The sequence below is a fragment of the Melospiza georgiana genome, chromosome 10 (genome assembly GCF_028018845.1).
Source record: "Melospiza georgiana isolate bMelGeo1 chromosome 10, bMelGeo1.pri, whole genome shotgun sequence".
Lineage (NCBI taxonomy): Eukaryota > Metazoa > Chordata > Aves > Passeriformes > Passerellidae > Melospiza > Melospiza georgiana.
In genome coordinates, this window is record NC_080439.1 from 489,894 (window position 1) to 517,166 (window position 27,273).

Genomic DNA, 27,273 nt, shown 5'->3' on the forward strand with positions numbered 1-27,273 from the left:
TGACTCTTTCCTTTTCCTGCCAGCTGTCGTGGGGAGCAGGAGAACCTGCATCCTACCACGTGGAAAAGGCATGCAGTGGCACAGGGTTGCGAGTCACTGTTCCTGCAGTGCACGCTTTTGCAGTGGGTGTGATGCCTTATGGACAGGGTGTCCCTTCAATGCACCAAAGGCTGTTTGACTGGAGAGAGCTTTTTGTGCTCCAGAGTGCAGTGACCAGTGCAGCTGGTAGTGTGTGGGAGATGGCAGTGCCCGGCAGGAGCAGGGGTCCATCCTGCTCCCTCCTCACAAGAAGGGGTCTGTCCCGTTCCAGCTGACGGTCGCACCTGGCCACTTGGTCCTGATTGCCATCTCCAGGGCTGGGCGCCTCCTCCCTGGGCTGCAGAGGCCTTCCCTCTGAGCCTCTTCCCAGTGATGCGAACGAGTGTCTGAAGAGGAAGTGAAAAATAAATGTCTAAAAAAATCTTAACAACCCAACCCCACTCAAAAAGGCTTCAGTGACAGCTAAAAGCAGAAGCCTCTGCAGCTGTATTGGTGTAAATATGCTGCCATCCCGCCCCGGGGAGCAGGTGGAGGCTGAGCAGGGCCTCCCGGGCTGGGGACTGCCCCTGCACCGAGGGCCCCTTGGGAAATTCCGCTGCTCTGGGTGCGGCTCTGGGCTCCGTGCACGATGTGTTTGCATATTGCGTTTCTGGGCAGATGCTCAGATAGTATCTGTGGCCACACCAGGTATCATGACAGTTATCTCAAATCACTCTGCTTCCTTGCAGATTTACCCTTTAGTTTCAAGGTTCTGACTTGGCTTTAAATGGTGCAGTGAAAGGAGAGCAAGGAAGGAGGCACCCAGTGAGGAAGGTAAGTGATGCACAGCAGCAGAGAAACACGAACCTTGCACCCCAAGCACAAAGCCTGGTTCACAAGCCAAGCATTGCTACAGGAGCAGTTCATCCCTCCTGAGGGGATATGAAACTCGATGGGGAACACGAGGGCTGTGGTGGCAGCTGGTGCTGGGCAGGAGGACAGACTTCAGCCGCAGTCAGCCAGGCAGGTGGCCCTGCTGCGTGCCAGCCTCGCTGCCTTGGTGGGCAGGTTTTGTCTGGGATAGAATTCATTGCCTTCCCTGTGTCTGGTATGGAGCTGTGTTTTGGCTTTGTGCTGAACACAGGGTTGATTGTACAGAGGTGATTTTGTTACTCCTGGGCAGTGCCCCCACAGCCAAGGCCTTTTTGCTCCCACCTGCTGCCACACTGGTGAGGAAGGTGGGAGTGCATGGCAGCTGGGAGAAGGCACAGCCAGGACAGAGGACCTAAAATGATCAAAGGGGTATTGCAGACCCTGTGACATCATGCTCAGTATATGAACAGGGCAAGGAAGAGAAAGGCCTTTTGAGTGTGGTGTTTGTCTTCCCAAGTCACTGCTGTGTGCGATGGGCCCTGCAACACCTGCCTGCCTATGGAGGAAGCAAATTCGTTCTTTATTTTCCTTGGCTTATGTGTGTGGCTTTTGCTTTTCTTATTACCCTGTCTCTATGTGGACCCACAAGTTCTTTACCTTCTGCCCTTCCAATTCCCTCCCTGATGCTGTGGGTGGGGGTGTGAGTGAGTGAGCAGCTGCATGGGGCTTGAGGGCTGGCTGGGGTAAAACCCCAGCAGCTGGAGAGAATGTTATTATAAATGTTGAACTAATCATGAAACAGTCCAGCTTCCTGGTGCGTTTAAAGTTTGTATTGAGTGTTTAATGCAGGAACGAGTTATCTGTGCTGCCCACACCTCAGTCCCTGGTAAATCTGGGTCCGTACCTATCGTCAGGCGGGCAGTTTGGGTCTGCTCCTGCTGCCCACTGTAGAAGTACAGGTGGAAAATTCTCTCGGCTTTCCAGTCGGAGAGCAGCCGGCTGTCGGTGCCAAAGAGCACGCTGTGCCTGCCCAAGAGGCTGCACAGCCACACGGGCAGCCGGGGCGTCCGCAGCCCGGGGCTCACCTGGCCAGGAGGACACTTGTCAGGAGCCTGGGGGTCCCACTGGCCGTGGGGCTGCCCTGCGCTCACCTGCGCTGTGCCGGGGGGGTCCCGCTCTGTGCCCTGCGCTCACCTGGCTGTGCCGGGTCCCGCTCTGTGCCCTGCCGGGTCCCGCTGTGTGCCTTGCTCTCACCTGGGCTGTGCCGGGGGGTCCCGCTCTGTGCCCTGCGCTCACCTGCGCTGTGCCGGGTCGGTCCCGCTCTGTGCCCTGCGCTCACCTGGGCTGTGCCGGGGGGGTCCCGCTCTGTGCCCTGCGCTCACCTGGGCTGTGCCGGGTCCCGCTCTGTGCCCTGCGCTCACCTGGGCTGTGCCGGGTCGGTCCCGCTCTGTGCCCTGCGCTCACCTGGGCTGTGCCGGGGGGGTCCCGCTCTGTGCCCTGTGCTCACCTGGGCTGTGCCGGGGGGGTCCCGCTCTGTGCCCTGTGCTCACCTGGGCTGTGCCGGGTCCCGCTCTGTGCCCTGCGCTCACCTGGGCTGTGCCGGGTCGGTCCCGCTCTGTGCCCTGCGCTCACCTGGGCTGTGCCGGGTCCCGCTCTGTGCCCTGCGCTCACCTGGGCTGTGCCGGGTCCCGCTCTGTGCCCTGCGCTCACCTGGGCTGTGCCGGGGGGGTCCCGCTCTGTGCCCTGTGCTCACCTGGGCTGTGCCGGGGGGGTCCCGCTCTGTGCCCTGCGCTCACCTGGGCTGTGCCGGGGGGGTCCCGCTCTGTGCCCTGCGCTCACCTGCGCTGTGCCGGGTCCCGCTCTGTGCCCTGCGCTCACCTGGGCTGTGCCGGGTCGGTCCCGCTCTGTGCCCTGCCCTCACCTGCGCTGTACCGGGTCCCGCTCTGTGCCCTGCGCTCACCTGAGCTGTGCCGGGTCGGTCCCGCTCTGTGCCCTGCGCTCACCTGGGCCATGCCGGGTCCCGCTCTGTGCCCTGCGCTCACCTGCGCTGTGCCGGGTCCCGCTCTGTGCCCTGCGCTCACCTGCCGCTGCCGCCGCGCCCGCTCCCAGCGCAGGAAGCCCACGCGGCCCCGCGGGCACGCCGCCTCGCCGCCTCCGCCGTCCCCAGCGCCGGGCTCCGGCTCCCGGCCGCCGCCGCCGAGCAGCCGCGGGCTCGCCCGGCCCGTCAGGAGCAGGCTGAGCACGGCCTGCGGGAAACAGCCCGCTCGCACCGGGCACACCGGCAAACGCCCGTGCAGGCCATGGTCTGCTCCCAACTTGTGGCAATGCCAGGCTGCCAGTGGCATTTTAGAAATTATTGTTACCATCACCATCATCATCATCATCGTCATCATCACCTGTTTTTTAAGTCCACAGTTATGATTAAAATTGCAAAATTTTTTTTTTATGAACTTAGGCTTATTTTTTCTTTGGATTAATTACCAAGTGATATTTTTTTCCCTAAACTGGATGTGGGAATAATAAAACCAGAACGCTTGATACATGCGGCTGATCCTACCTCCGTACAGGTGATATTTCCAGAACTGATGTTCAACAGAGGAGCTGCATCACCCAAATCCTCTTGGACCCTGTGTGGCCAAGCAGAGATCATCAGGGCAGCGCTGGGCCCGTGCCAACACTGTACCTCCCTGCCTGGCCACCAGAAATGGGAGGAAAGGAAAAGGCCTTTCAGGTGATGTAACCAAACTACAGGAAAATGTTTAAAAAGCAAAATATACCTTTCAAGTGTCCTAGAGAAAAGTAAACTGTATAAAAATAGGATCACTCCATGGCTTCCTTCACCTTTGAACTGAAAAAAGAAATAAGGCATCACAGCGGAGAAATTATGGCCTGTAAACAATATTTAATTAAAACAATTCCTCTGCTTCAATACAGCCCTAGGTGAGGGTGTTAAGTTAGACGAGTAAGGTGTTATTCCAGGAAGATTTTGTAACTAATTTTGTTTAATAAGTTCAGGTAAAAAATGAAAGAAGAAACTTCCAGTTATTGGCTAAACGGGTTTTGTACATTTTTTTCCCGTATTTTTTCTGAGGCTGCAAGGAATCACATCTTTGAATGATGTACAAAATACTGCCCTGTTTACCCAGTGTTTGTGGGCTGAAAGATCTGGAATAATGGATAAAGTCACAGGGGTTTACATGGGAGCAGAATTCCTTCCCATAGGAAAGGCTGGAAATGAACTAACTGTACCTTAACTGTGTGAATGTCCTGATGATGTTAACACTGCTGTGTCCAAAATGCCCAATTTGAATGGGAAATAAGATGTAATTTAGCAAGAAAATAACTTGGATAAAGCAGTTATCCCCACTTACAGAGTTTATGTGATCAGAGATGAACTCCTGAGCAGCAGCTTTCTCTGAGAACTCGAACAGCCGGATCTGCTGGGCATGGACACCGTGAGGGTGGTGCAAAGGAGACACGAATTATAACAAAAAAGCTGAGCTTTTGAATCTTGTTGTCGGTTAGTCAAGTGAAAGAACAGTGCAAAGGTTTGCTGTGCCCCTTGCCCAGCTGTGGGCTCTGGCGCTGTGCAGCGAGTCAGGGCAGCAGCTCTGTGCTGACAGGATTCTCCGTTTTGCAGGAGAAGGAAGGTGGGCTTTGGTGAAGGGGAGGTGGAGGTATCACGGGCTGCAGCAAGACCTGGCTCTGGGGTGATCCCTGTTTGCAGGGCAACATTGGTGGGGGAGCAGGTGCAGGAGGTTCTGTCTTTTGGGCCAAGGTATCTCTAAGGAAAACCCCGTTGGCAGAAGACAGTTCCATACTCACTCTCTCTGTGAAGCTGTCGGCCCTGCAGCCTTCACATGGCATCGTGGTGACAGGGGCAGTGACGAGGCACACGACAGCTCTGCCACCTCCTCCTGCTGCCCACAGGGTCTCTGCCAGGGCCGTGGCCAGTGCCTGGCCCTGCTCCCTGTGCCCGAGCCGGCACAGCCTGTGCCAGGGGAAACCAGGGGCTGCGGCTGTGGCACCGCAGAGGAGGGGGCACGTGCCACTGTCCCCAAATCAGAGGATTTGGTGGGAAGCAGTCTTGCCAGGGGGTCAGCCAAGGCTTCTCTCCCAGTGCATATCCCCACCTGAACCTGGATCCGGTTTGCCTGAACCCAGAAGCTGGCACTGACCAAGCAATGCATGGAAATCATTTTCATGCATCCCATGAGGCCCAGCAGCTTACCTTTCCAGGTGAGTACATTCTGTCTCTCTTGTGAAGAGCAGGAATGTGATGATGTGTGCTTGTACAGCTGCCAGAATGGCTCTTGTTCCTCCCTAGGAACAGAAAAACAGCCCCTGCCATCTGAGGAGTCTGAAGGAGCACTTGTCACACCCAGCAGTCCCTGGCGGGGGGACAACAAGAGGCCCTTATGGAGAGGAAGCTGCAGGGTAGCCCTGGCCATGTGCATGATCCTGTGGGTGGGTGCCCTTCCTCCTCCGTCCCATGGAATAGCCCCCAGCTCCAGGGACCCTCTGTGCTGGGAAGCTCCAGGGTTTGTTTTTGGCCTCGCAGCAAAGGGACAGAGGTGCTGGGGCAGCCCAGGGCTGATGTGAGGCTGCACACAGGAGTGCCTGTGCCTGCTCCCCACCGTGCTGGCACCCTCCAGGGCTGTGCTGACACCCACCCGGGCTGTGCTCACTCTCAGGGCTGTGCTCACCCATCCAGGGCTGTGCTCACCCATTGTGCTGACACCCACCCGGGCTGTGCTCACCCCCCCGGGCTGTGCTCACCCACCAGGGCTGTGCTCACCCTCAGGGCTGTGCTCACTCTCAGGGCTGTGCTCACCCACCCAGGCTGTGCTCACCCTCAGGGCTGTGCTCACTCTCAGGGCTGTGCTGACCCATCGTGCTGACACCCACCCGGGCTGTGCTCCCTCCGTGAGCACCGAGCTCTGGAATGCAGGGAGTGGCACCCGTGGCTGTGGCCAGCGTTCCAGCCCCCGGACAAGGTGGGGGGATTTACAATTCGAGTGTGTATCTTGGCCTTCTGCTGCAGGTGCAGTGTTGTGATGGTAAATAAGGAAGAAGAAAACCTCCATCTCAGAAAATTATAAATTATAGTCTAGGTGACTTCACTTGTTGGATTTTTAGGTGGAGCAGGAATAATCGGGTAAGTCTAATTCTCTGAAAAGATATGAGCTTTTTGCAACCTGCTGCATCTCTCCTGAGCAGGTGTGTGAGGCACAGGTGTGCGGGGTACAGGTGTGTGGGGTATAGATGTGCACGGTACAGATGTGCAGGACACAGGTGTTCAGGACACAGGTGTGCAGAGTACAGATGCGCAGGGCACAGGTGTGCAGGGTGCAGGGGTAGAGATTTGCAGAGTACAGATGTGCAGGGTACAGGTGTTCAGGACACAGGTGTGAGTGCTGCCGGGGCCCCTGCCCCGCTCCCACGCTGTCGGTGGCAGCAGAGCTGTGGCAGGTGCTGTGTGGGGTCTCACCTGTCCTGCCTGCAGCGCGTAGGCCAGGTGGGAGCGTGGCGGGTGGAAGCTGAAGCGCGCTGCTGCCCACTCGCAGCTGAAGAGGGGCGCCGTGCTGCCGAAGAGCAGCTGCTGCAGCCTCTGCGGAGCAGGAGGCAGAGGGGCCGGGGTCAGAGCTGCGGCCTGCCGTGAGGGTCTGTCCCCCCGGGGCTCTGCAGGTGCAGGTGCTGTGTATGCCCTCAGCCGGGGCACGGCACCTGCCTGGAGCCAGGCCTCTCAGCTTCACAGCAAGGTGATGTTTGAGCTCAGTGCAGGCACTGCACACAGCACTCAGCCACTCTGCTGGAGCCTGGTTGTACATTTACATTTCACATTTGGGTACAGTGCACATTTTGGGGAAGATTGCACAGGGGCCAGTCCTGCCATTGCCTGCAGGTCTGCCGAGCTGCTGGACAGCAGTGCCTGGCAGCAGTGCTTTTGGGGCCAGCCACTCAGCGGGAGCTGAAATCCCTCCCTGGTGGTGTTAAAGGCCCTTTCCAAGCCAAACAATTCTAAGATTCCGTGATCCTGCCTCCTGTCCTGAGGCTGTTTGTCAGGGAAGCCCCCGAGTGCAGGCAAATGTTGCCTGTTGTCATTGGACTGGTTCTCTCCCGAGAATTATTGCGTATCAGCTTTAAGGTTGCATTCCAGCCATATTTGTTAAGAGTCTCCTAAATAATCCATCCCCATTCCACACCCTGTTCAGCTGACAGCAGGCTGAACCCTGCAGTCAGGGCACCAGGAAAGGCTCCCCAGTCTCTTTCCCTGCAGGAGATTCAATTACAGCTCATGCTTAATTCAGCAGGCAGCTCACCATGGCCGTGTCCGGGGAGATGGGGCAGCCGCCCGTGCCCCGAGGGAGCAGGAGGGGCCGGGGCACGGTGGAGGGGGGCTGTGACCCCGGGGGCTCCCCGGCTCCGGGCGGGCCGGGGCCAGCGCTGCTCGGTCCTTGCTGCGGGGAGAGGAGCAGGCAGGGCATCCATCGCCGGGGCTGCTGCTCCGCCGGGCAGCGTGCCCCCAGTGCCCCCAGTGCCCCCAGTGCCCCCAGTGCCCCCAGTGCATCACCCGGGCCAGCGCTGCTCGGTCCTTGCTGCGGGGAGAGGAGCAGGCAGGGCATCCATCACCGGGGCTGCTGCTCCGCCGGGCATCACCGGGGCTGCTGCTCCCCAGCCAGCGTGCCCCCAGTGCCCCCAGAGCCCCCAGTGCCCCCAGGTGGGCACAGTGCCTGGGCTGGCAGGGGGCTGGGGGCACGGGTTGCTCTGGAACGGGGGTGCCCTTGAATTCCAGCTGTTTTCAGACATCCCCAACACATCCCTCCGAGCCGATGACTGCCGCAGGTAATAGTGCTGTGTTTGTCTGAATTGCAGGGAATAACTTCATTGTCTCCCAACCTAAGGGCACAGCGGGCTTTCCAAATACTTACATTTTAGAGATCTTAGTTTGTTTTCTAAAACTCACCGTTAGTTTTTAATGGAAAGGTTAATCAAGTGCAGGACTGGTCTGCCCCTTTGACTTCAAAATATCTGAAGTCTGTTTCTCAAAGAAGCAGCATGAGAAATGAATCTCCATGGATACCTGGGCTGCAGGTGTGGACGTGTGCCATCTAAGGACAGCCCAAAACTCACCAGACAAACAGAAAATATTACCTTTGGAAAAGGAGTTACCTGATGAGTCGTGCTGTTGATTTCCAAGCTGAAAGCATAAATAAAGTACAAATGAAAACACCCAACAGAGGTATTACTAGCATGTGGGGAAACCGGAGTCCAGCCAGAAGAGAACCCCAGAACAAAGGAAGAATAAGACCTGTAGCATTTATATTACCGGGTGCACAAGGACCTTTTGTCATTGTCACATAAGTTTTGTAATAAAACATAACTTGAAAAATTGCGTTAAATAACCACCTGGAATTAAAACTGTGTCAAAGAAGCAGAATAAAAACCTTACCCACAGGAACTAAAGATTTCCCTCCACTTGCTGAGGTCAGAGATTCTGCTGGCGATCTCCTGCAGCGGAGCGGGCGCAGCGTGCCCGGCGCCCGGGTCACCCATGGTCCGGAGCGGGGCCGCGCTGCCCTCGCTGCTGCGGGCACCGAGAGGGGCACCGAGCCCTGCCGCCCGCCGCGGGGAGTGAGACAGCCCGGAGCATCAATGATTAATGCGGCGGGAGCGGCTGCTGGGGAACGCGGGGCCGGAGCGGGGCCGGAGCGGGGCTGGGAGCGGGGCCGGGAGCGGGGCCGGAGCGGGGCCGGAGCGGGGCCGGAGCGGGGCCGGGAACGGGGCTGGGAGCGGGGCCGGGAACGGGGCTGGGAGCGGGGCCGGAGCGGGGCCGGAGCGGGGCCGGGAACGGGGCTGGGAGCGGGGCTGGGAGCGGGGCCGGGAGCGGGGCCGGAGCGGGGCCGGAGCGGGGCCGGAGCGGGGCCGGGAACGGGGCTGGGAGCGGGGCCGGAGCGGGGCCGGAGCGGGGCCGGGAGCGGGGCCGGAGCGGGGCCGGGAACGGGGCTGGGAGCGGGGCCGGAGCGGGGCCGGAGCGGGGCCGGGAGCGGCTGCTGGGGAACGCGGGGCAGGGAACGGGGCTGGGAGCGGGGCCGGAGCGGGGCCGGGAACGGGGCCGGAGCGGGGCCGGGAACGGGGCCGGAGCGGGGCTGGGAGCGGGGCCGGAGCGGGGCATTGTCCAGCATAAGCAGGAATCCGGCTGTGTCCCACAGCGGGGCAGAGCGGCGGCATTGTCCTACAGTGGGGCAGGAACGGGGGCATTTCCCAGCACGGGGCAGGAGCGGGGCTGTGTCTCACAGTGGGGCAGAGCGGGGGCAGTGTCCCACAGAGGGGCAGGAACGTGGCTGTGTCCTACAGTGGGGCAGGAACGGGGGCATTTCCCAGCACGGGGCAGGAGCCGGGCTGTGTCTCACAGTGGGGCAGAGCGGGGCTGTGTCCAGCATGAACAGGAACGGGGCATTGTCCAGCATGAGCAGGAATCCGGCTGTGTCCCACAGTGGGGCAGGAACGGGGCTGTGTCCCACAGAGGGGCAGAGCAGGGGCATTTCCAGCACGGGGCAGTAACAGGGGCATTTTCATGGATGCAAGGGGGTCCAGGGTCCATGCTGGGGCTCCCCCAGGCTCCTTCCTGGGGTTCCCTCAGGCTGCAGGGTGGGATGTGGGGGTGGTCAGGCCGGGCTTTGGGCACTCTGTGAGCACTCCCAGACCCCAGGCTGGGGCTGCTCTTGTCTGCACAGTAAAGGAGTGGTTTTGGGTTTGCTGTATAGTGAACAATACCATGAGATGCAACGCAAATGATGCTTTAAGAACATACATTAACATCAGGAGGACTATGCATATAGTTTATGAAGAAAATGATGAAAGAAGCTGGGAGTTGTGCTGACTTGCAGAAGCCCTTCCACATTGATGAGATCCAGGGAGATGAGGAGGCAGAGCTACCTTGGGAAAGATGCATCTGACAAACCTTTGCAACAACCTGGCAGTGTTTTGCCTTTCACAGTAAAAAAAATGCAAAAAAATGACATCAAAGTCAGTAAGGCCTTGTGGGCTGGTGGATCCTGAAGTGCAGAGGGCTGCGATACCTGGAACCTGGGTCTGATCTGTACCTGGGCACTGGGTGGATGCTGGCAGGGATTGCCCTCACCACAGCTGGCAGGGATTGGCAGGGATTGCCCTCACCCACAGCTGGCAGGGATTGGCAGGGATTATTCCTCACCCACAGCTGGCAGGGATTGCCCTCACCCACAGCTGGCAGGGATTACCCTCACCCAGAGCTGGGCACAGCCCCCCCAGATAATAAATGGGGCAGGGGCTCTGTGCCTCCGTGTGTTTCTGTGTGCTGTGAGGAGCAGCTCATCTCCTGGCGCCCAGGTAAGCCCACGGGGGCAGCGTTTGGTGCTGTGATGCTCAGCCTGGGGAGCATGCTGTGCTCTAGCTGGCTTGGGGCTGTCCAGGGGCGAGGGTTGATGTGTCCATCCATTCTGGCTTCCCACGCCAGACCTCCCGTGTTTGTTCCTCGGTCCCTGCTGGGCTGCAGCCTGCAGGAGAGCCTGTCTGCTGTGCTGTTGCTGCCCCTCACCAGGGGTTCTGATGGGGCTTGTTGGCATTGCTTGATGAGAATCTGCAGGGCTGTTCTCTGGAGGGGGCAGCGGAAGGTGGCGGTACCTGGGCTCAGTGCCGTGGCTCTGCCCTGGGAAATGCCCTTTGCCTGGTGAGCTGCAGAGGGTTTGCTCAGCTCTGCCAGGCCTGGCTGCCTCGCTCAGGCCAGCAGCAGCTCGTGGCATCTCCCCTGCGTCTGCCGTGCTGTGCCAGCTTTGTCACCAGCTGCAGCAGCTGCTGGGGAAACGAGGGCTCCCAGGGCTTTGGGTTTGGAGCCGTTTGGTTTGTTAAAAGGAAAAACCCAGAGAGTTCCATGGAGAGAAACGATGCTGTTGCCATGCATGGGGAGCCAGATGGAAGTGCAGGTGTTTGGGTTGTGCCCTCTGAGCGCTGCAGTTGAGCTGAGTCTGGTGTGCTGGGGCAGAGCCTGGGCACTGCCCTGTGCCTTGCTGGGTGTCCCTGGCCCTGCTGCTCTGACCCAGTCTCTGCTGCATCCTTGCCTTCACCAGGGCTGAGGGCAGAGCTGCTGCTGGTGAGTGTGTGCTTCCACTGAACCCATCGATTGGACTTGCCAGATTCAGTGCAATGCTACTGAGATTCCTGGTTTTCTTCTTACCAGCCACTTTTTAAACAGTTTACAGGAAAAAAATGTCTTAGAGGGCTTTTCCATCCAGGCATTACCATACAGCACATCTTCTTTTGTTCACTGCTTACCCCACATTAACACTTATTTGAAACTTTCCCTTTTTTTACCTTCTCTAAGGCAATCGTTCACAGGTTGGTACATCTGGTGGTTGTTGATGTAATAGTGACAAATTTCTTTGCTTGAAATGTTTTTAAATCCCATCATTTTAATACATCAAGTCAACCGCTCCTGTGATTGTCCCTGACTCTTCTGATTTTGAAAAGGGAAATTCAAATCCAGCAAATCGGATTAGCAGGGCATTGAGGAAGTGCACCAGGGAGCAAACCAGGATGGTCCAGAAGGAATTTGCAAACTGCTCACTGTGAGTCTTGAATGTAAAAGTTCCCTCTTTGAAGTTAGCAATTTTCTCTGAAAGGTGGTGGAGCTTCACCTCTGAGGAGAAGAGAATCATGATGAGGCAGCCACAGGAACCTGGAAGGGAGGGGGAGATGCTCGTTACCTCAGAATCCCTCAGCTGTGCTGCGCGGTGTGTGCTGCAGCCCAGTGCCACAGGGAGAATGTTTGTATGGCCACACAGCTTTAACGGGGATTATTTTCGGAATCCAAGCCAATGGCTATTGAAATGGGTAAGCTTTTCTAATTGAGTTTGGCTCAGGACCAGGAATATTTAGCATGGCTGCTTTAGTGCCCTAAGCTAGTGAGGTGCCTGTGTTCATGTTCAGCTTTAAGTTGCTCATTGTCCCGTTGAGCATAACGGAGCTGTCTGCGTGCCTGAATGTAAACTTGTACTGAAGTCCTTTGTGAAATTGTGGTTGTAATGAGTAGCACCTTGTGAGGTCGGGGTAAACCTGCCTGTCAGCCCAGGGAGCAGGTGTGTGGCTGCTTTCCCTGCATGGCAGTGCTGCTGCTGCTCTCCTGTCCTCGGCAAGGCCGTGCTGCTCTGGGTGCTGGCTCCGCTCACGTTGTCTGGACCCCTCCTGTTGTGGAACCAGCTGCATCACTGTCATATTTCGGTTGTTTTCTCCCCCCTTTCCTGCTCTGGGTGTGTGTGGGGTGTCAGCGATGCCACCCCAGCTCTGGGTCCCTGCCATGGCTCTTGCAGCTGCCTGCCCATTCCCATCCTGCCACCCCCCTTGTGGGGGATTTTTCCAGTTTATCTCCCAACTTCACTTTGGAAAACACGTGTTTTGACGTGGCAGAGCCCCCGCCTTCCTGCCTGGCTTGCTTTTGCCCACTGAGAGCCCAAGCAGGCCCGGCTCAAGCTGCCCCTGTGCTGAGCAGTGGGTGCTGCTGGCAGTGCCAGCCCAGCCTGGCACTCACAGGAGATGAAGCTCCACAGGTACAGCCCCACGGGGCCGTGCAGCGTCTCGTAGGGGCTGCCAAAGGCATTGAACATGAAGAACCCTGCTCCCACCAGGGCAAAGACAATCAGCACTGTGCAGAACAGAATGACGCTGACATGGATACTTGCAGGGATAATTCTGAGCAAATCTGGAAAAACTGAAAACAAAACAAACACAACATTAGTATACACATTAGGCAAAGTTGTCTCTGATGTCAGGCTGGGGGTTCCTGCTTGTTTGTGATATTTGTTTTGATCCTGCTCTTCTAAATGCAACCAGATGTAATAATTCGCTAGAAATGGTTTTTCATGGATGTTTGGAGGCAGAAAAATTCTGTGGAACTCAGAGGCATAGACTGGCCAGGAGGGAGAGAGACCAGCTCCAGGAAAAGCCTCTCCTCCCCTTCCTGAGGGTGCTCTTTGCTCCTTAATGTGACAGCATTTTGGGGGACAATGCAGGAAGCTGTGTTTGGGGAGGCAGGTCTGGCACAAGGTGTCACTGAGGTCTCTTCCAGGGCCAGTGTTAGGGGCTGATCTCCCTTGGCTGAAGGCTCGGCCATCCCCTCTTCTCTGGGAGTGGGACAATAAATATTTCTTTAGACTTCTTTCATTCATGTTCATGAGGTCCCGCAAAGGGTTGTGACATGGGAAAGGAAACTGTGCTGTGATTGTGGATGCACAAATTCAGGAATAATTTACTCTAAATATTTTTGTGCAACTTTTAAGCTACTGTTTCAAATTGCGGTCCCGTTTGTCTAGGACACAGAGATAGACATTCAGAGAGCAAGAGAGAATGATTTTTAAAAATTCCTGTCTGTTTGGCAAAAAAGAGGTGTTTTGGAAGGAACTGTGAAATATACTTCACTGTTCCTGATCTATGGGGGCATGACTAAAGTGAGGTAATAATGCCTGGTGCTGTTTTGCTGTAATGTGTGCAGAGTAAAGCAGCCTCACATCAATTACTCCTCTGTGTAAAGTCTGTACCAGCAAACTGCCCTGCAGCTCCATGCAGTAGTACAGGGCAGCAGGTAACGGGTTATCAAATCCAATTATCCCCCTGACTAAATGAAAGGGAAATTAATGAAATAAATGTCTCGGGAGGCTGGGCCAGGCCCAGTGCGAGGTGCTGCCTGTGGGATGGCCAGGGCAATCCCAGCACAAAGCCAGGCCAGGCTGGTGGGGAACGTGCTGGGAGCTGCCCAGAGAAGGACGGGGGTGCTGGGGGTGAGCAGCCCCCCATGCTTGGGCCGGGGGCTCTCGAGCAGACCCTGCCCTGGGCTCAGCCCCCTGTGCTTGGGCAGGGGGCTCTGGGACCCAGATCCTGCCCCGGGCTCAGCCCCCCGTGCTTGGGCTGGGAGCTCTGGAGCCAGACCCTGCCCTGGGTTCAGACCCTGCCCTGGGCTGGGCTCAGCCCCCGTGCCTGGGCCGGGGGCTCTGGGACCCAGACCCTGCCCTGGGCTCAGCCCCCTGTGCTTGGGCCGGGGGCTCTGGGACCCAGACCCTGCCCTGGGCTCAGCCCCCTGTGCTTGGGCCGGGGGCCCTGGGACCCAGACCCTGCCCTGGGCTCAGCCCCCCATGCTTGGGCTGGGGGCTCTGGGCTCAGACCCTGCCCTGGGCTCAGCCCCCGTGCCTGGGCCGGGGGCTCTGGACCCAGCCCCTGCCCTGGGCTCAGCCCCTGCCCTGGGCTCAGCCCCCTGTGCTTGGGCTGGGGGCTCTGGGCTCAGACCCTGCCCTGGGCTCAGCTCTCCGTGCCTGGGCCAGGGGCTCTGGGCTCAGACCCTGCCCTGGGCTCAGCCCCCTGTGCCTGGGCCGGGGGCTCTGGAGCCAGACCCTGCCCTGGGCTGGGCCACAGCGTGAGCAGCAGGACAGGGGGATTCATTCTGCCCTGCTCGGGGGGCTCCCTCTGCAGAGCTGCCCCCAATGCCCAAACACAGAGCAGAGTGAGCCCTAAGGGGCCAGGCTGGGAGAGCTGGGGGCGCTCAGCCTGAGGCCTCAGAGCCCCTTCCAGTGTTCCCTCTGCAGGATTCCTACAGGGAATAGTTCCTGTGACACTATCTGATGCTTTGGGAAAACATGCAAAACTGTGTATTTAATAATGCAATTTTTAATGGTTTGTTTTAAGAAAACAAGTTATGGCATGGTATTAATTCCTCCCTTGGGCACCTGCGTCTACAGCTGGTTCTGTTAGTAACATTTTCTATGCGATTTATCTGGAAAACTTAATTCCAGAAGCAATGTTATCTTGAAAGTAAAACATTCCTCATGGTCCTGAATGAACCCATGTGTGCTGTGCATGGCAGAGACCTTTAGAAAATGAACCACTGACCTAGAAACTGATGGGAATGAGTGGGAACAAATGGAGCAGAAGTTTTCCCCAGCTGAACTGGGTTTGCTGGCAGAGCAAATTCATATTACAATTAAAAGAGATACAGTGGTCAGAGGGGAGCACTTAATGGGAACAAGCACAGAGCTAAATCACGTAGCCTATTTTCCGTGTCTGTTCTCCTCAGACGTGCTGCAGCACAGTGAGTGCATTGAGCTGTGGCTGTGTATTTTATAAGTTTGTCCTGTTTTCCGGAATGCTCCTGGTGAGCTTTCGGAGGTGATGGGAGGGGAGCAGCCCTGGGGAGCAGGAGCAGCACCTTGTCCCAGGGCTCTCGGGGGGAATGCTCCTGACCCCTCGCAGCTGTCACTGACCCACCCTGAGTGTCAGCCCCACAGCTGGGCCAGCCCTGGGTCACAGCTGTCACCTACAGCAACCCAAACCCTTGGGAGGGCACAGACCCCTCTGAAAATACAGCCACGGTGCAATAACACTGGGATGGCACACAAAGCAATCAACAGGGAACTGCAGTGGTATGAACAGACTAGTGATGGAATTCAGAGAGAGCAAATTCTAGTACTATATCAAATTATCTTGGTTTACTATTTTTGGAAAACGTTATATAGGAAATAATTTCTAGTACCTAGTCTGGCAACCTTCCCTTGCATTAAATCACGGATGTGAGGAGTTTACATGTGCTGCTGTAGCAGAATCATTGTGATCTGTGTGCTGTGGTAACTTCAGGGGAGGTATTGTACACACAGCAACTGGCTTTTACTGCCTGCTCTGCCTGCTGCTGGATACTATTGTGTCTCACTTCATAATTTTCTCATTGATCTTCTTATCCTTGTAGATTAATATGTTATGAATGTAAAGTGAAACCATTACTAATACTTTGACACTCAGTGTCAGGTACCAAGTCAGCCAGCATTCCCCAGACAGCCTCCCCAGCCCTTCTTCCCATTAGTGCCACAGAGCGCAACTTTTGGGATGCTGCTTTCTCAATAGCAGCCAGTGCCCCGGCTCTTTCCTGATGTTCTTGCTGGTTTAGCTCATTCTTTTTGGCAGCACAGAGGTAATGTTGTAATGCCGGCACACGTGACAGAGATTAATTGAACCCCCAAAATATTCTTTTAGAAGAAATATCATAAATCTTTTGGGATGTGGCTACCGGTGTAACGGCAGTAATAGACTCTTGAAGGCATGAGGCAGGCTGTATCAGTACCATAGAACAAGTTACTGGCCCTGCCGATCGGCGCGCTAAAGGGCTGGGTGTCGGAGCGAGGGGCAGCCCCGTCCCGCCGGCCGCAGGGTGCGCGCAGCCCGATCGATGGATGGACGGATGGACGGCCCGCGGTACTCACATGAGAAGTGCAGCGGTCTGCCGCCGAGCCCGCACTGCCGCACCCGCTGCCCGGAGAAGAGCCCGTACTGGATGGCGCCGATGAACTTGTGCAGCTCGGGGCCGCTGGCGTTGACGAGCAGCGCTCCGGTGCTGCAGAGGATGGAGCCCCGGACCCAGAGCTGGCTGCCCACGGCCGCCGCCGCGCCCAGCGCGCAGCCCAGGCTCAGCAGCCCGGCCGTGCAGAACAGCAGCTTCTTCTGCGGCGCCGGCATGCTTGGCTGCGAGCGCCGCTGCGGCTCCCGAGCGCCCCGAGCCCGGACTGACCCGAGCGGGAGCCCCGGCCCAGCCCCGACGCTCAGAGCCCCGGCACCCGGCCAGACCCGGTGCTCAGAGCCCCGGGCGGGAGCCGCAGTGCCCGGCCAGCCCCGATGCCCAGAGAGCCCCGGCCCAGCCCCGATGCCCAGAGCCCCGGCACCCGGCCAGCCCCGATGCCCAGAGAGCACCGGGCGGGAGCCGCAGTGCCCGGCCAGCCCCAGCCCAGCCCCAGCCCTGGCTGGAGGATGCTCTAAAGGCTCCCTTTCCCCGTGCCCTTCTGTACAGCTTGCAGACGTTGCAGTGCATCCCCTGTCACTTGATAGCGAGGGTTTAGGATGACAGATCTCTGTAATTTGATGAGTGCTCTCTCGTCCCAGCCCCCGGGCAGTGGATGAGTTGGGGGTTCAGAGACGAGCTTGGCTGCTCTATTTGATTGTCTGCTGTCCATAAAGGAAGCTTCCAGAGGGCTTATTTTTGCAGTTTTTTTTTCTAAAGCCAGTAATGCCAAGGTGCTCTCTTGTATATTTTGGTTGTTGTTTTGTTTTCTTGGTTTTGGGATTTGTTTTTCTTTTTCTCAATCTGGGTGCATTTCTTTTTTTGCTGTTTTTTAAGGTAATGCCCAGCACCCTGCCAAGGCAGGAGGCCCCAGTTCAGTATCCAGTTGCATTTGGGCACTTTCTTGCACTCACTTTCCGTGTCAGGGTGTTCTCTGCCAGGGACAGTGTGTCTGTTATGTACACTGCAGTGTGCAGAATGCTCAGCAAACTGTTCAGTCCAGGTTTCAAATATACACAAATAGGTTTTCTCTTACAGCTTGACAGAAGGCCCAGCCCACCCTGAGCTCAGGAACGCACAGCTCCTGTGTCTCATGTCCTGCTGCTGCTGGCTGCCACAGCAAGCACAGGGTCTGGTTTTTCTCTGAATCACACCAGCTGGCTGGTATGCACACACTCTACAGGTGGCTCAAGAATTTTGTATCATCTGGGCTTAAAGACTGAGTCTAGTTAACTATGGAGGTGCAGAGTGCTTGATGGATGGTGCCTGGGTGCCTGTGCATTTTGACATTTGAACTTCCAAAGCACCAGAGAATGGTTTGGGTTGGAAGGGACCTTAAATATCATCCAGTTCCATCCTCCTGCCGTGGTCAGGGAACCCACACAGCCACCTCAGCAGCGCAGGTTCGGGTGTCGCCTGCGGGGCAGGCTGTGGTGAGCGCCGGGCAGCCCTGCCTTGGCCGGGGCAGGGGTGTCCCGGAGCCCGGGGCAGGGGTGTCCCGGAGCCCGGGGCAGGGGTGTCCCGGAGCCCGGGGCAGGGGTGTCCCGGAGCCCGGGGCAGGGGTGTCCCGGAGCCCGGGCAGGTTCCCGGGGCTGCCCAGCCGCCCCACGGCCGCTGGATGTCGGGCGCTCCCCGCTCTTTGCGCTGCGGGGATGTCACCACGTGCGGTGCTGCTTGTCTTCTTTTTGTCTCCTGCTTCCTTCCCCTTCATAAACTTCTGCTTTTCCCTGGCAGAGGAGGCTGTAAGTCACGAGGCTGTGCGCGCTGTTTTCAGCCGGCAGCTCACGTAAGCCTGTAAGGATTTTTGTTTTGTAAATAGCATGTCCACTGCTAGGACATCTGCCTAGTGACATTGTTATTGTTGTTAGAAATGTTCTTTGAAGGACAGCTGTCCGCTGCCTGTGTTTTGATGTGAGCCCAAGTGAAGCATGTTTGGAACCTATTTCCTGTCTGTTTTTCCAGTTTTGGTACTTGGTTTGAGCCTTTACCCTGGATGACACGTGTTTTAGTGGTGGTTGGCAGTGCTGTCCCGATGGTTTGGTGTGATGCTCTCAGGAGCCTTTTCCACCCGGGACGATTCTGTGATTCTGTCCCAGCTGGCTCCTGTGGGGCAGGTTTCCATACAGGTTTCCATACAGGCACGGGCTGCCAGCAGGCTGTGTGCAACCCAAACCCAGCACTTGCTGTGGCCGACAGAGGCTCAGCTCCTTGTTCATGAGGTTTCAGTAATGATAGCAACTGTTGAACTGTTCTGGTGGCCCATAAAGCTGTAACTTCACAATGAACACAGGGACAGGGCTGCTCCTGGTGAATGTGGCCATGTGCACTGAGCAAGGATAGGACCTCTCATTCCTGGTTCTCTCTGACTTGTGTGGGTTCCTCGGGAGATTTGCCTGAGTAGGAGGATTCAAAATCTAGAAACCTATTCTGTGTCATAAAGCAGTAAATTCACTTTCTTTTTAGATAGTATTGCAGAGAAAACTACTGACCTTATTTCTGGCCACAAGTATTTTCCATGTGACATTTCCTTGACTCAAATCATCTCCTGTGCACAGCTCCAGAATGATTTTCACAGTGGTGGTTATGGTCAAGGTGTAAATCCAGTAAACAGTCTGTATTGCTACTGTACAGTTTTCAGTTGGAATAAATTTTATTACACCATATTCTTGGAACACGTGTGACTCACCTGCAGCCCCAGCTGGGCAAGGAGTTGATTTGGGCAGAAACAGAGTCCTCGGAAGGGTGATCTGGAGCATGCAGTAGTGACTTTCTCATGTCTGTAACAACTCCTCTGTGAGTTCACCTGTCATTTTCCTAGGGCTTAAACCCACTCAAATTTCCTCTAACACGTGAACTACGCGTATTGTATTATCCATCATAGTCTGTCACAGGTACCACCTTGGAAGGGAACTGAGAGTGAATGGCTTTTTCACCTCTTTAATCCATTTTAAGATGTTTAGAATGGTTGGTGAAACCTGAACTTGCCAGTCTCCTGTGTAGCAAAATACAGCCTGGTTAAGCACAGCTCAAAATACCCCTCAGCAGTGGGGGGATCCCTGGTAATGCAGCTTGGTAGAGGATTTTCCAGCCAGTGAGTGCAGGAGTGAATGTGATGTGACAGAAGGGAGTGATTGATGTTTTAAAGGATTGATGTGGAATTTCTTGAAATCACTATTAGAATCCTGGAACTCCATGGATATTTATGCACTTAGGTCTCTGCTTTTAAGGCTTAGGGATGTGTACTTGTATTTAGTCTTGTTTCTGATGCTGTCTTTGAAGTCCATCTGAATTCTTATGATGCCAAGAGATGTTTTTCACTTTAGAGTGAAAAAGTCCTGTTTTAAATGTGGTTCTCAGGAATGGGGCTTGTGACAAGTGTAGAGAGTTGATGTTTGTCTTTCTGAGGTCACATTTCTGGAAATGACACAGACAAACAAAACTCCCCACCCTGCTGTGGGAAAGGAGCTCTGATGGGTCTTGGAGTCACAGAGCTTCAATTTAACATTTGTAATTACATTTGTGAGGGACCCAAATCTGAGTGTGCTGGGCTGCCTGACAGGAAAGAGAGACAAGATGAGCAAAATAATATCTGCAGACTCAGTCTGTTTTCCCAAGCACTGAGAAAGTGGAGCATTGAGAAAGTGGAGCATGTTCTGAGCAGTCTTGTAATAGTTTTAATAATGCAGTTAGCATTACTTTGGTTGCTCAAATTGCTTAGTTACCTGTCTGGGTGTTTTCATCCTTAACTGTTCCAGCAAATCCAACACCAGGTTCCTGCTCATCTAAAGGAGTCAAAGTGCAGAATCTCTCTGGAATGTAAAAATTTATTCTGTGACTTGGATAACTGACAGTGACCTTGAGAGGAGCACACGGCTTCAAGCCTGCTTTCCTTGTGACCTTGCTGCTGCTCTCTGGGGCAGCAGTTTGAGCCCCTCTGGTGAGGGGTCTGTGCTTGTCCAGGCCAGACCAGCTGCAGTGCAAGACCCCAGGTCAGACACACCCAGAGCCTGGTTATTCTGAGAGGCCGATGCATTCTGAGTGTGTGTACAGGTGGTGCTGGAAGGGAGGAACCCTGAGCTGCAGCCTTTGTGACACAGGAAGCCTTTGCATGGCTCCACATTTGTTATTTCCAGTCAAGAGTGAAATGACACGTTTGGTGGTCAGACCTTGCAGCTTCTCCTGTCCCAGCTGCTGCCGGGGCCCTGAGTTCCAGAACCCAGAGGGAATGGCTCTGGCCGTGCCCAGCGAAAGTCTGCATCAGTGGAGAGCAGAGTCTTTGTTCTGCATTGTCTTCAGAAATGTGCAGCATCCCTGTTCTGTTGGTAGCTGACTGATCTCACCACGGCAGTGGTGGTGCCATCGTGTTGCTTTATTTGGGCAAGCAAAAGGCATTTCCCCTCCTCTCTCCAGCCCCTGCCCTGGTTCTGTGTCTGTGTGTGCACAGCAGCCTCGCTCAGCACAAACCTGTGTTCTGTTCTCCTGAGCTGGGGCACCTGTGAGGTGTGTGTGTGTGTGTGCAGCAGCCTCGCTCAGCACAAACCCAGGTTCTGTTCTCCTCAGACAGGCAGCTGGGGCACCTGTGAGGTGTGTGTGTGTGCACAGCAGCCTCGCTCAGCATGAACCTGTGTTCTGTTCTCCTGAGCTGGGACACCTGTGAGGTGTGTGTGTGTGCACAGCAGCCTCGCTCAGCACAAACCCGGGTTCTGTTTTTCTGAGCTGGGGCACCTGTGAGGTGTGTGTGTGTGTGTGTGTCTGTGTGTGTGTGCACAGCAGCCTCGCTCAGCACAAACCCATGTTCTGTTCTCCTCAGAAGGGCAGCTGGGACACCTGTGGGGCAGGAGCTTCCATGCCCTTGGGTCTGTGATTCCCAGCCACTCTGGGGAAGTGCTCCCTTGCTGAGGGAGCTGTGCTGGGCTCCAGCCCCTGTGGTGGCCACTGCTCTCTGAAGCTTCCATTGATTCCTGGGCAAAGAAGGAAAAGCACATCTCTTTAGTTTGCAGGTTGGTGTTTTGAAGTATTTTGAAGTCTTCAGAGATGGTGGCCAGCTTAGGAGGGACAAGTGAGATCAGCAGAGCACACAAGGAAAAAGGACTGGATATAATCACATTACATCCCATTACTGCTCTGTAAATGCAGGGTTCTAAACACACATGGTGTTTCTTTAGAATGTCAGAAATAAAATGGAGCTTTTGGGGAGTTTTTCAACCCTGCCTATCTGACAGATAACATCTTTAGAAGTCGGGGGTGTTTTGTTTGCTGTAATGTGTCAGTGTGATGCAAGTCACAGCCTGGAAACAGACAGAGGAGGGCTGGAGGAATGAGTGTGTAAATCCTGTGGTGAGTGGGCTGGAGGGTCTGTGGGTACTGCTCCTCTTGCTCACAAAGCACATCACCCTTCACTGATTTTATGAGGCAACTTTGTCATCAGGTAAAATCTTGATTTGACTATCAGCAGTATGAAAACTGGAGACATGAAAACTTTCTCTCTTTGGCTTCCAGCTTATATTTCATATGAGAACATTGCAAAGAAAGCAAGTGTGTGCAAGTGACAGCGATGTGTGCCCTGGGAGCCCAAGCCACAGCTCACTGGGCTTTTCCTCCTGCAGGGCTGCAGGCTGTTGGGTCAGACCAGCTCTGGGCTGTGTGGGTGGGGGGGATTCTCTGTCCTGCCCTGCACAGGCAGCCCCAAACCATGAGCCCGTGGTGATGCTGCTCTGTGAGGGAGCTGTAGGAGCTCTGGGAAGCACAGGGCCATGGCCGTGTTCCAGCTGTAATTTACACAGACAAGAGAACTCCTTTTGTATTCACAGTGGTCCTGGAAGTTGCTTTCCCATCAGTAAGCCAAATTGATTAAATAAAACACCTTAGAACTAACCAAACTAGTTAATAGGAAAAACATGTCACTCTAGAGTGAGTCTGGACTCGATGCAGAGGTAAGAGAGTGTGGTGGCCTCAGATGCAAATGCTGGGGATATTGTGTGCATTTGTGTATAGAAATATAGTGAATCTGAAATCCTGGATGAAAAGAAATGATGGATACTTACGCTTTTTATCTTCCTTTTACAATTCACTTGAATTTTATGCAATAACCTGCTTTTAGCTTTTCTTGTATTCATTGAGGCAGCAGCAGGGATAGACAGTGGAACTTGGCAAGAAGAGGAAATTTATTTATGAAGCCTTGCAGGTGTGGTGTAAGCAGATACAATAATTTTTAACCAGTACAGTTTAAAATCCCTTTTTGGAGTAAATAATGCCCTCTGAAATGCTTTTTGGTTAGTCTTGTCAAATCAGCTTTGCAGCTGAAGAGCTGCTGTTTGCTAATTTCTTCACTTGATAGCACCAAGTCCTTTAATATCAAAAATGCACAATATTTAACTTAGTAAAGGTGAGTCCAGGTGTGTGCCATAAATAATTCCAAGGTGTATTTGAGTCTGAACGTGTATTCTCACGCGTTGCTGATGCCTGGTGGGTCAGCACTGTTCTTTGGGCTGTTGGTGAGGGCATCTCTGGAGGCTGTGAGTGCTCAGGGCACAGTGTGAGCAGTCACTCAGCCAGAGGTGCTCCTTGGTGGTGTTTCCCTCCTGCCTGGGCTCATGGCTCCTCAGGAGTGCTGTCAGCACTGCTGCCACAGCTGCAGTCCCCCAGCAGCTGCTGGTGCTGCAGGTGTGCTCTGCTCTGCTGCTGTTTCACAGGCAGGGCTGCAGCGCTGCCCTTGGTTTTGCTGCTGTTTCACGGCCAGGGCTGCAGCTCTTCCCTTGGCTCTGCTGCTGTTTCACGGGCAGGGCTGCAGGACTGCCCTGGGCTCTGCTGCTGTTTCACAGGCAGGGCTGCAGCGCTGCCCTTGGCTCTGCTGCTGTTTCACGGGCAGGGCTGCAGCTCTGCCCTTGGTTTTGCTGCTGTTTCACGGGCAGGGCTGCAGGACTGCCCTGGGCTCTGCTGCTGTTTCACGGGCAGGGCTGCAGGACTGCCCTGGGCTCTGCTGCTGTTTCACAGGCAGGGCTGCAGGGCTGCCCTTGGTTTTGCTGCTGTTTCACGGGCAGGGCTGCAGCTCTGCCCTTGGCTCTGCCGCTGTTTCACGGGCTGGGCTGCAGCTCTGCCCTTGGCTCTGCTGCTGTTTCACGGGCAGGGCTGCAGCTCTGCCCTTGGCTCTGCTGCTGTTTCACGGGCTGGGCTGCAGGGCTGCCCTGGGCTCTGCTGCTGTTTCACGGGCAGGGCTGCAGCTCTGCCCTTGGCTCTGCCGCTGTTTCACGGGCAGGGCTGCAGCTCTGCCCTTGGCTCTGCTGCTGTTTCACAGGCAGGGCTGCAGGGCTGCCCTTGGTTTTGCTGCTGTTTCACGGGCTGGGCTGCAGCGCTGCCCTTGGCTCTGCCGCTGTTTCACAGGCAGGGCTGCAGGGCTGCCCTGGGCTCTGCTGTGCCATCTCTGTGGCCGTGAGCGCCTTTGTCTCCTTGGGGGCCGCGAAGGCCTCGGTGAATTTCAGCCGGAAGGCCTTGGACAGGTGGTAGTAGAGCAGGGGGTCGAGGCAGAGGTTGCAGACGGCGAGGAGCAGCGTGGCCTCCTTGGCCTTGAAGAGGGCGCGGCGCAGGGGGCAGGCGGCGCTGGCGCGGGCCTGGCTCAGCGTGTAGGGGATGCGCACGGCGTGGTAGGGCACGAAGCACAGCAGGTAGGCCCCGGTCACCAGCAGCACGTGCGCCAGCGCCCGCCGTGCGCGCCCTCCGCGCTCCCCGCTCCGCCCGTGCCGCCGCAGCTGCCGCACCGCCACGCAGTTGGACACCAGCACCACCGCCGAGGAGTTCAGGAAGATGGCTGTGCAGATGAAGTTGGTGAACACGTGCCAGTCCCTCCCGAACTGGGTTTTGAGGTCGATGCAGCCGACGCCCGGGCGCTCCTCGATGTGCCGGATGGGAATGGCCATGTTGGGCACGGTGATGAGCAGGAGCATGGCCCACACCACCGCGCACAGCGTCTTGGCAAAGCCCGGCTCCTGCACGCGGTACATCTTGGAGCTGTGCATCAGCTGCAGGCAGCGATCCATGCTCACGAATCCCAGAAATACGATTGACAAATACATGTTCAGGTAGATGAAGCAGGCCGTGACTTGGCAGTGGAATATTCTCAGACTCCAGGATGCGATTCCTAGGTCAACAATAATCTTCACTGGCAGTGTCAAAGTCAGCAGGAAATCTGCGATGAGGAGGTTGATCAAGTAGATGCTCATGCACTTCTGTTTCTGTTCCTTCTGTGTGAATGCCCACAGTGCAAAACAGCTTCCAATAATTCCCATAAGAAAAATCAAGTAGTAAAAATAGGTAAAGGGTTCCATTTCTTCATAGAGATGACATTCAGAAATGTTGCTTGACATTGTAAACTCCTTGTGTGAGTTAGTTTTGCTGACAGGAGGTATCACAGACCTACAAAAGAACCAAAAGGTCATCAATGCCATCAGCCTTTCCTCAGCAACAGTAGCTATTCTCTTAGAATTTTGCTTGATTAATTCTAAAAAAAAAAAAAATACAGTTCGGAAGAAATATTTTTCTCTCTCTTCATGGTGCTTCCCAAATATTCAGGAGAGTTTTGTTCTCATGCTGGAAGAATCAGGAGTGTATTAGGATTTGTTTCTGAAAGAATAGCAGCAGCATTTCCACTACAGCAGCTTTTCTGGCAGTGTTTGCTCCAACACCCTCCTCCAGCCAGAATGCTAGAGAAAAAGGTTTGGATCTATTTAAGCATCTAGTTAATAACAAACATACAGAAACATCATAACCTTTGAAAAAAAAAAGGTTTCCAGGTTCTATCATAACCTGGAAAAAAAAAAGTAGTATTTGTAGCATCCCCTTTCTGTAAAATGCATTGGGAGTTCAGAGGGAATGCACTGTCCAACCAATATACAGATATATCAGATGGGTGAGCAAATGGTCCTCATCAGCCCTAAGGGGAGAGCAAACCGCTCTCCATTCCTGCTTGAGCAGAGAGCTCGTATTTTTGTGAAGCCTTTAGGAAAAGCACATTTTGAAAGAAGCAGATAATAAATAATTTTGCTCACTTCTTTTGTAGGCTTCAGTAGAAAAGGAAAGTAGAAAATTTTGTTCCTAATTTAACTAAATACCGCTCAAAGACAGAGGGGTTTTTGTTTGTTTGCTGCTCTGCATCAGCCTGCTGCAGAGAGCGGCTGTGGGAAAGGCTGTTCCTTTCAATTTCTTGGAACCAGCACATTTCTGCCTTCAGTGGCATCAGACTGCAACACTCTATTTCTATGTATTGCACAGAATATTTTATACAACATAAGAGAACTACTGCTCGCACAATTTAATCTGTTAAATTCTATCCAGATTTGCATAGTTTGTAAAGCAAAATGACTGCAGGTACTCGGGTGGTTTAAGATGTTGGAGAAAGCAGCCTGGCCCCTGCCCTGGCTCTGTGCAAGTGTCCCTGTCCTGGGAAGGGGCTGAAGTGGCTCTGGGTGAGGGCAGCAGTGCTGCTGGGGCACAGGGCAGCCCAGCTTGTCCCCGTGCCCCGTGGGCAGGGGTACCCGGCTGTGAGCAGTGCCAGGGCCTTGCCAAAAGCTGAGCCCGACCTCTGACAGCTGGATTTTGGGCTGTCCATCCACGGAGATCTAAACAGGCTGTAACAGAGAGAGACTGAAGCCACTTACCTGTGCTGGTGGCCGGGGGTGTCCTGAGCATGGTCTGCAGAGCTCTGGTGTCCCCGAGGGCTGCTCTGCAGGGCTGGTGTGTGACCTGCTGCCCAGGCTGCTCTCCTCTCCCAGGCTGGTGTGTGACCTGCTGCCCAGGATGCTCTGCAGGGCTGGTGTGTGACCTGCTGTCCAGGCTGCCGTCCCAGGCTGCTCTCCTCTCCCAGGCTGGTGTGTGACCTGCTGCCCAGGCTGCTGTCCCAGGCTGGTCTGTGACCTGCTGTCCAGGCTGCTGTCCCAGGCTGGTCTGTGACCTGCTGTCCCAGGTTGGTCTGTGACCTGCTGCCCAGGCTGCTCTGCCGGCCCAGATGAGGCTGTGGTTTCCAGAGGGGCTGATTGACGCAGTTAAACCCAGATTCAAGCAGCTGAATCACGTGGGGATTACCCAGAAGAGCAGTGACAAAAAGCAATAAGGGCTCACGGAACAGCCCAGAGCCCTCGCTTTCCTGTTCTGGGGGAGAGGTGTGGGGGCTGTATCTGCGTGGCATCAGCTCCTTTGCTTCTGTTTTCATCAGTCTGGAGCTCTCCTTTCCCCCTTCCCCACGTGTATCTCACATTTGAAATCTGTCTGAAATCAGGACTTTGCAATGGAGCTGTTCCTCAAGGTTCTGGGGATCTCATGGCGTTTGTTTTAGAGTTTCACCTTAGCTGGCAGGTCTGAAGACACCTTGGGGTTCTGCTGATTGCAATGAACATTCTAAATATTTGAATATTTTCCAAGGACTATTAAAATAACATGGCACATTAGGGAAGTCAGGGAAATCTTTATTTTTTGTTTGGTTGGTTTGGGAAACCGTGAGAAAAGCTTTGACCTGTGCTGGGGGTGAGGAACTGACAGCAATACTGAAACTCCAGCTGGTGGCCCTTGGTTGTAATTGAGAATCCACAGGAATTTACAAACCCTGCACCAGAGCTGTGTGGAGGAACAGATGAAGAATGTCTGGTTCTAGGTTTAGTCATGAACTGAAAGTTCAGACCATATTTGTCAAAATGTTTGCAAAGCTTAATAATTGGAATGATCCCGTGTCCAGCTGCAAGCAAACATGGACTCATTGTGTAGTGTTCTGCTCATGCAAAGCTGATTTCCTATACTCGTAGGGGTTTTTTGAGCCCAAACTGCAGCACTGGCAGTTGTTTCTGGCTGTGTGTCTCTGTCAGCCAGTCTGCCCTTTTCTGCAGAGTCAGTTTACAGAGCAGGGAACTTTTCCAGGCCTAAAAAGACAAAGTGATGGTTCAGTGAACCTTTACAGTGTAATGGTCTGCCCTTCCTGCAGAAGTGTTCCGGGAAGAGAGCAGATCTTGGAATGTGAGCAGCTCCCTGAGTGTGTGAGCAGCTGGCTTGGGCTG

At 54.9% G+C, this 27,273-nt stretch overlaps 3 protein-coding genes across 4 annotated transcripts; all 3 read right to left on the bottom strand.

Moving 5' to 3' along the window:
* Positions 1-282: 282 nt before the first annotated feature.
* Positions 283-8,448, bottom strand: MINDY4B (MINDY family member 4B). The gene is made up of 13 exons (XM_058031356.1): positions 8,345-8,448; positions 8,065-8,092; positions 7,215-7,352; positions 6,383-6,502; positions 5,123-5,214; positions 4,717-4,882; positions 4,263-4,328; positions 3,669-3,739; positions 3,449-3,518; positions 3,255-3,287; positions 2,973-3,137; positions 1,796-1,976; positions 283-425 (listed from the first exon to the last, which is right to left on the bottom strand). Exons 1-13 carry the CDS (start codon positions 8,446-8,448, stop codon positions 283-285), a joined length of 1,377 nt encoding a protein of 458 aa, XP_057887339.1.
* A 2,894-nt stretch (positions 8,449-11,342) lies between these two features.
* On the bottom strand, positions 11,343-16,419 carry CLRN1 (clarin 1). 2 transcript variants are annotated; one of them, XM_058031456.1, is made up of 3 exons: positions 16,167-16,419; positions 12,458-12,637; positions 11,343-11,608 (listed from the first exon to the last, which is right to left on the bottom strand). In XM_058031456.1, the coding sequence occupies exons 1-3, from the start codon at positions 16,417-16,419 to the stop codon at positions 11,343-11,345; spliced, it is 699 nt and encodes a 232-aa protein (XP_057887439.1). The 2 variants fall into 2 exon arrangements, with proteins under 2 accessions (XP_057887439.1, XP_057887438.1); XM_058031455.1 differs by having other exon boundaries at positions 12,404-12,637.
* Positions 16,420-22,682: 6,263 nt separating this feature from the next.
* Positions 22,683-24,597, bottom strand: GPR171 (G protein-coupled receptor 171). The gene is made up of 2 exons (XM_058031357.1): positions 23,616-24,597; positions 22,683-22,750 (listed from the first exon to the last, which is right to left on the bottom strand). The coding sequence occupies exons 1-2, from the start codon at positions 24,595-24,597 to the stop codon at positions 22,683-22,685; spliced, it is 1,050 nt and encodes a 349-aa protein (XP_057887340.1).
* Between the last annotated feature and the right edge of the window lie 2,676 nt (positions 24,598-27,273).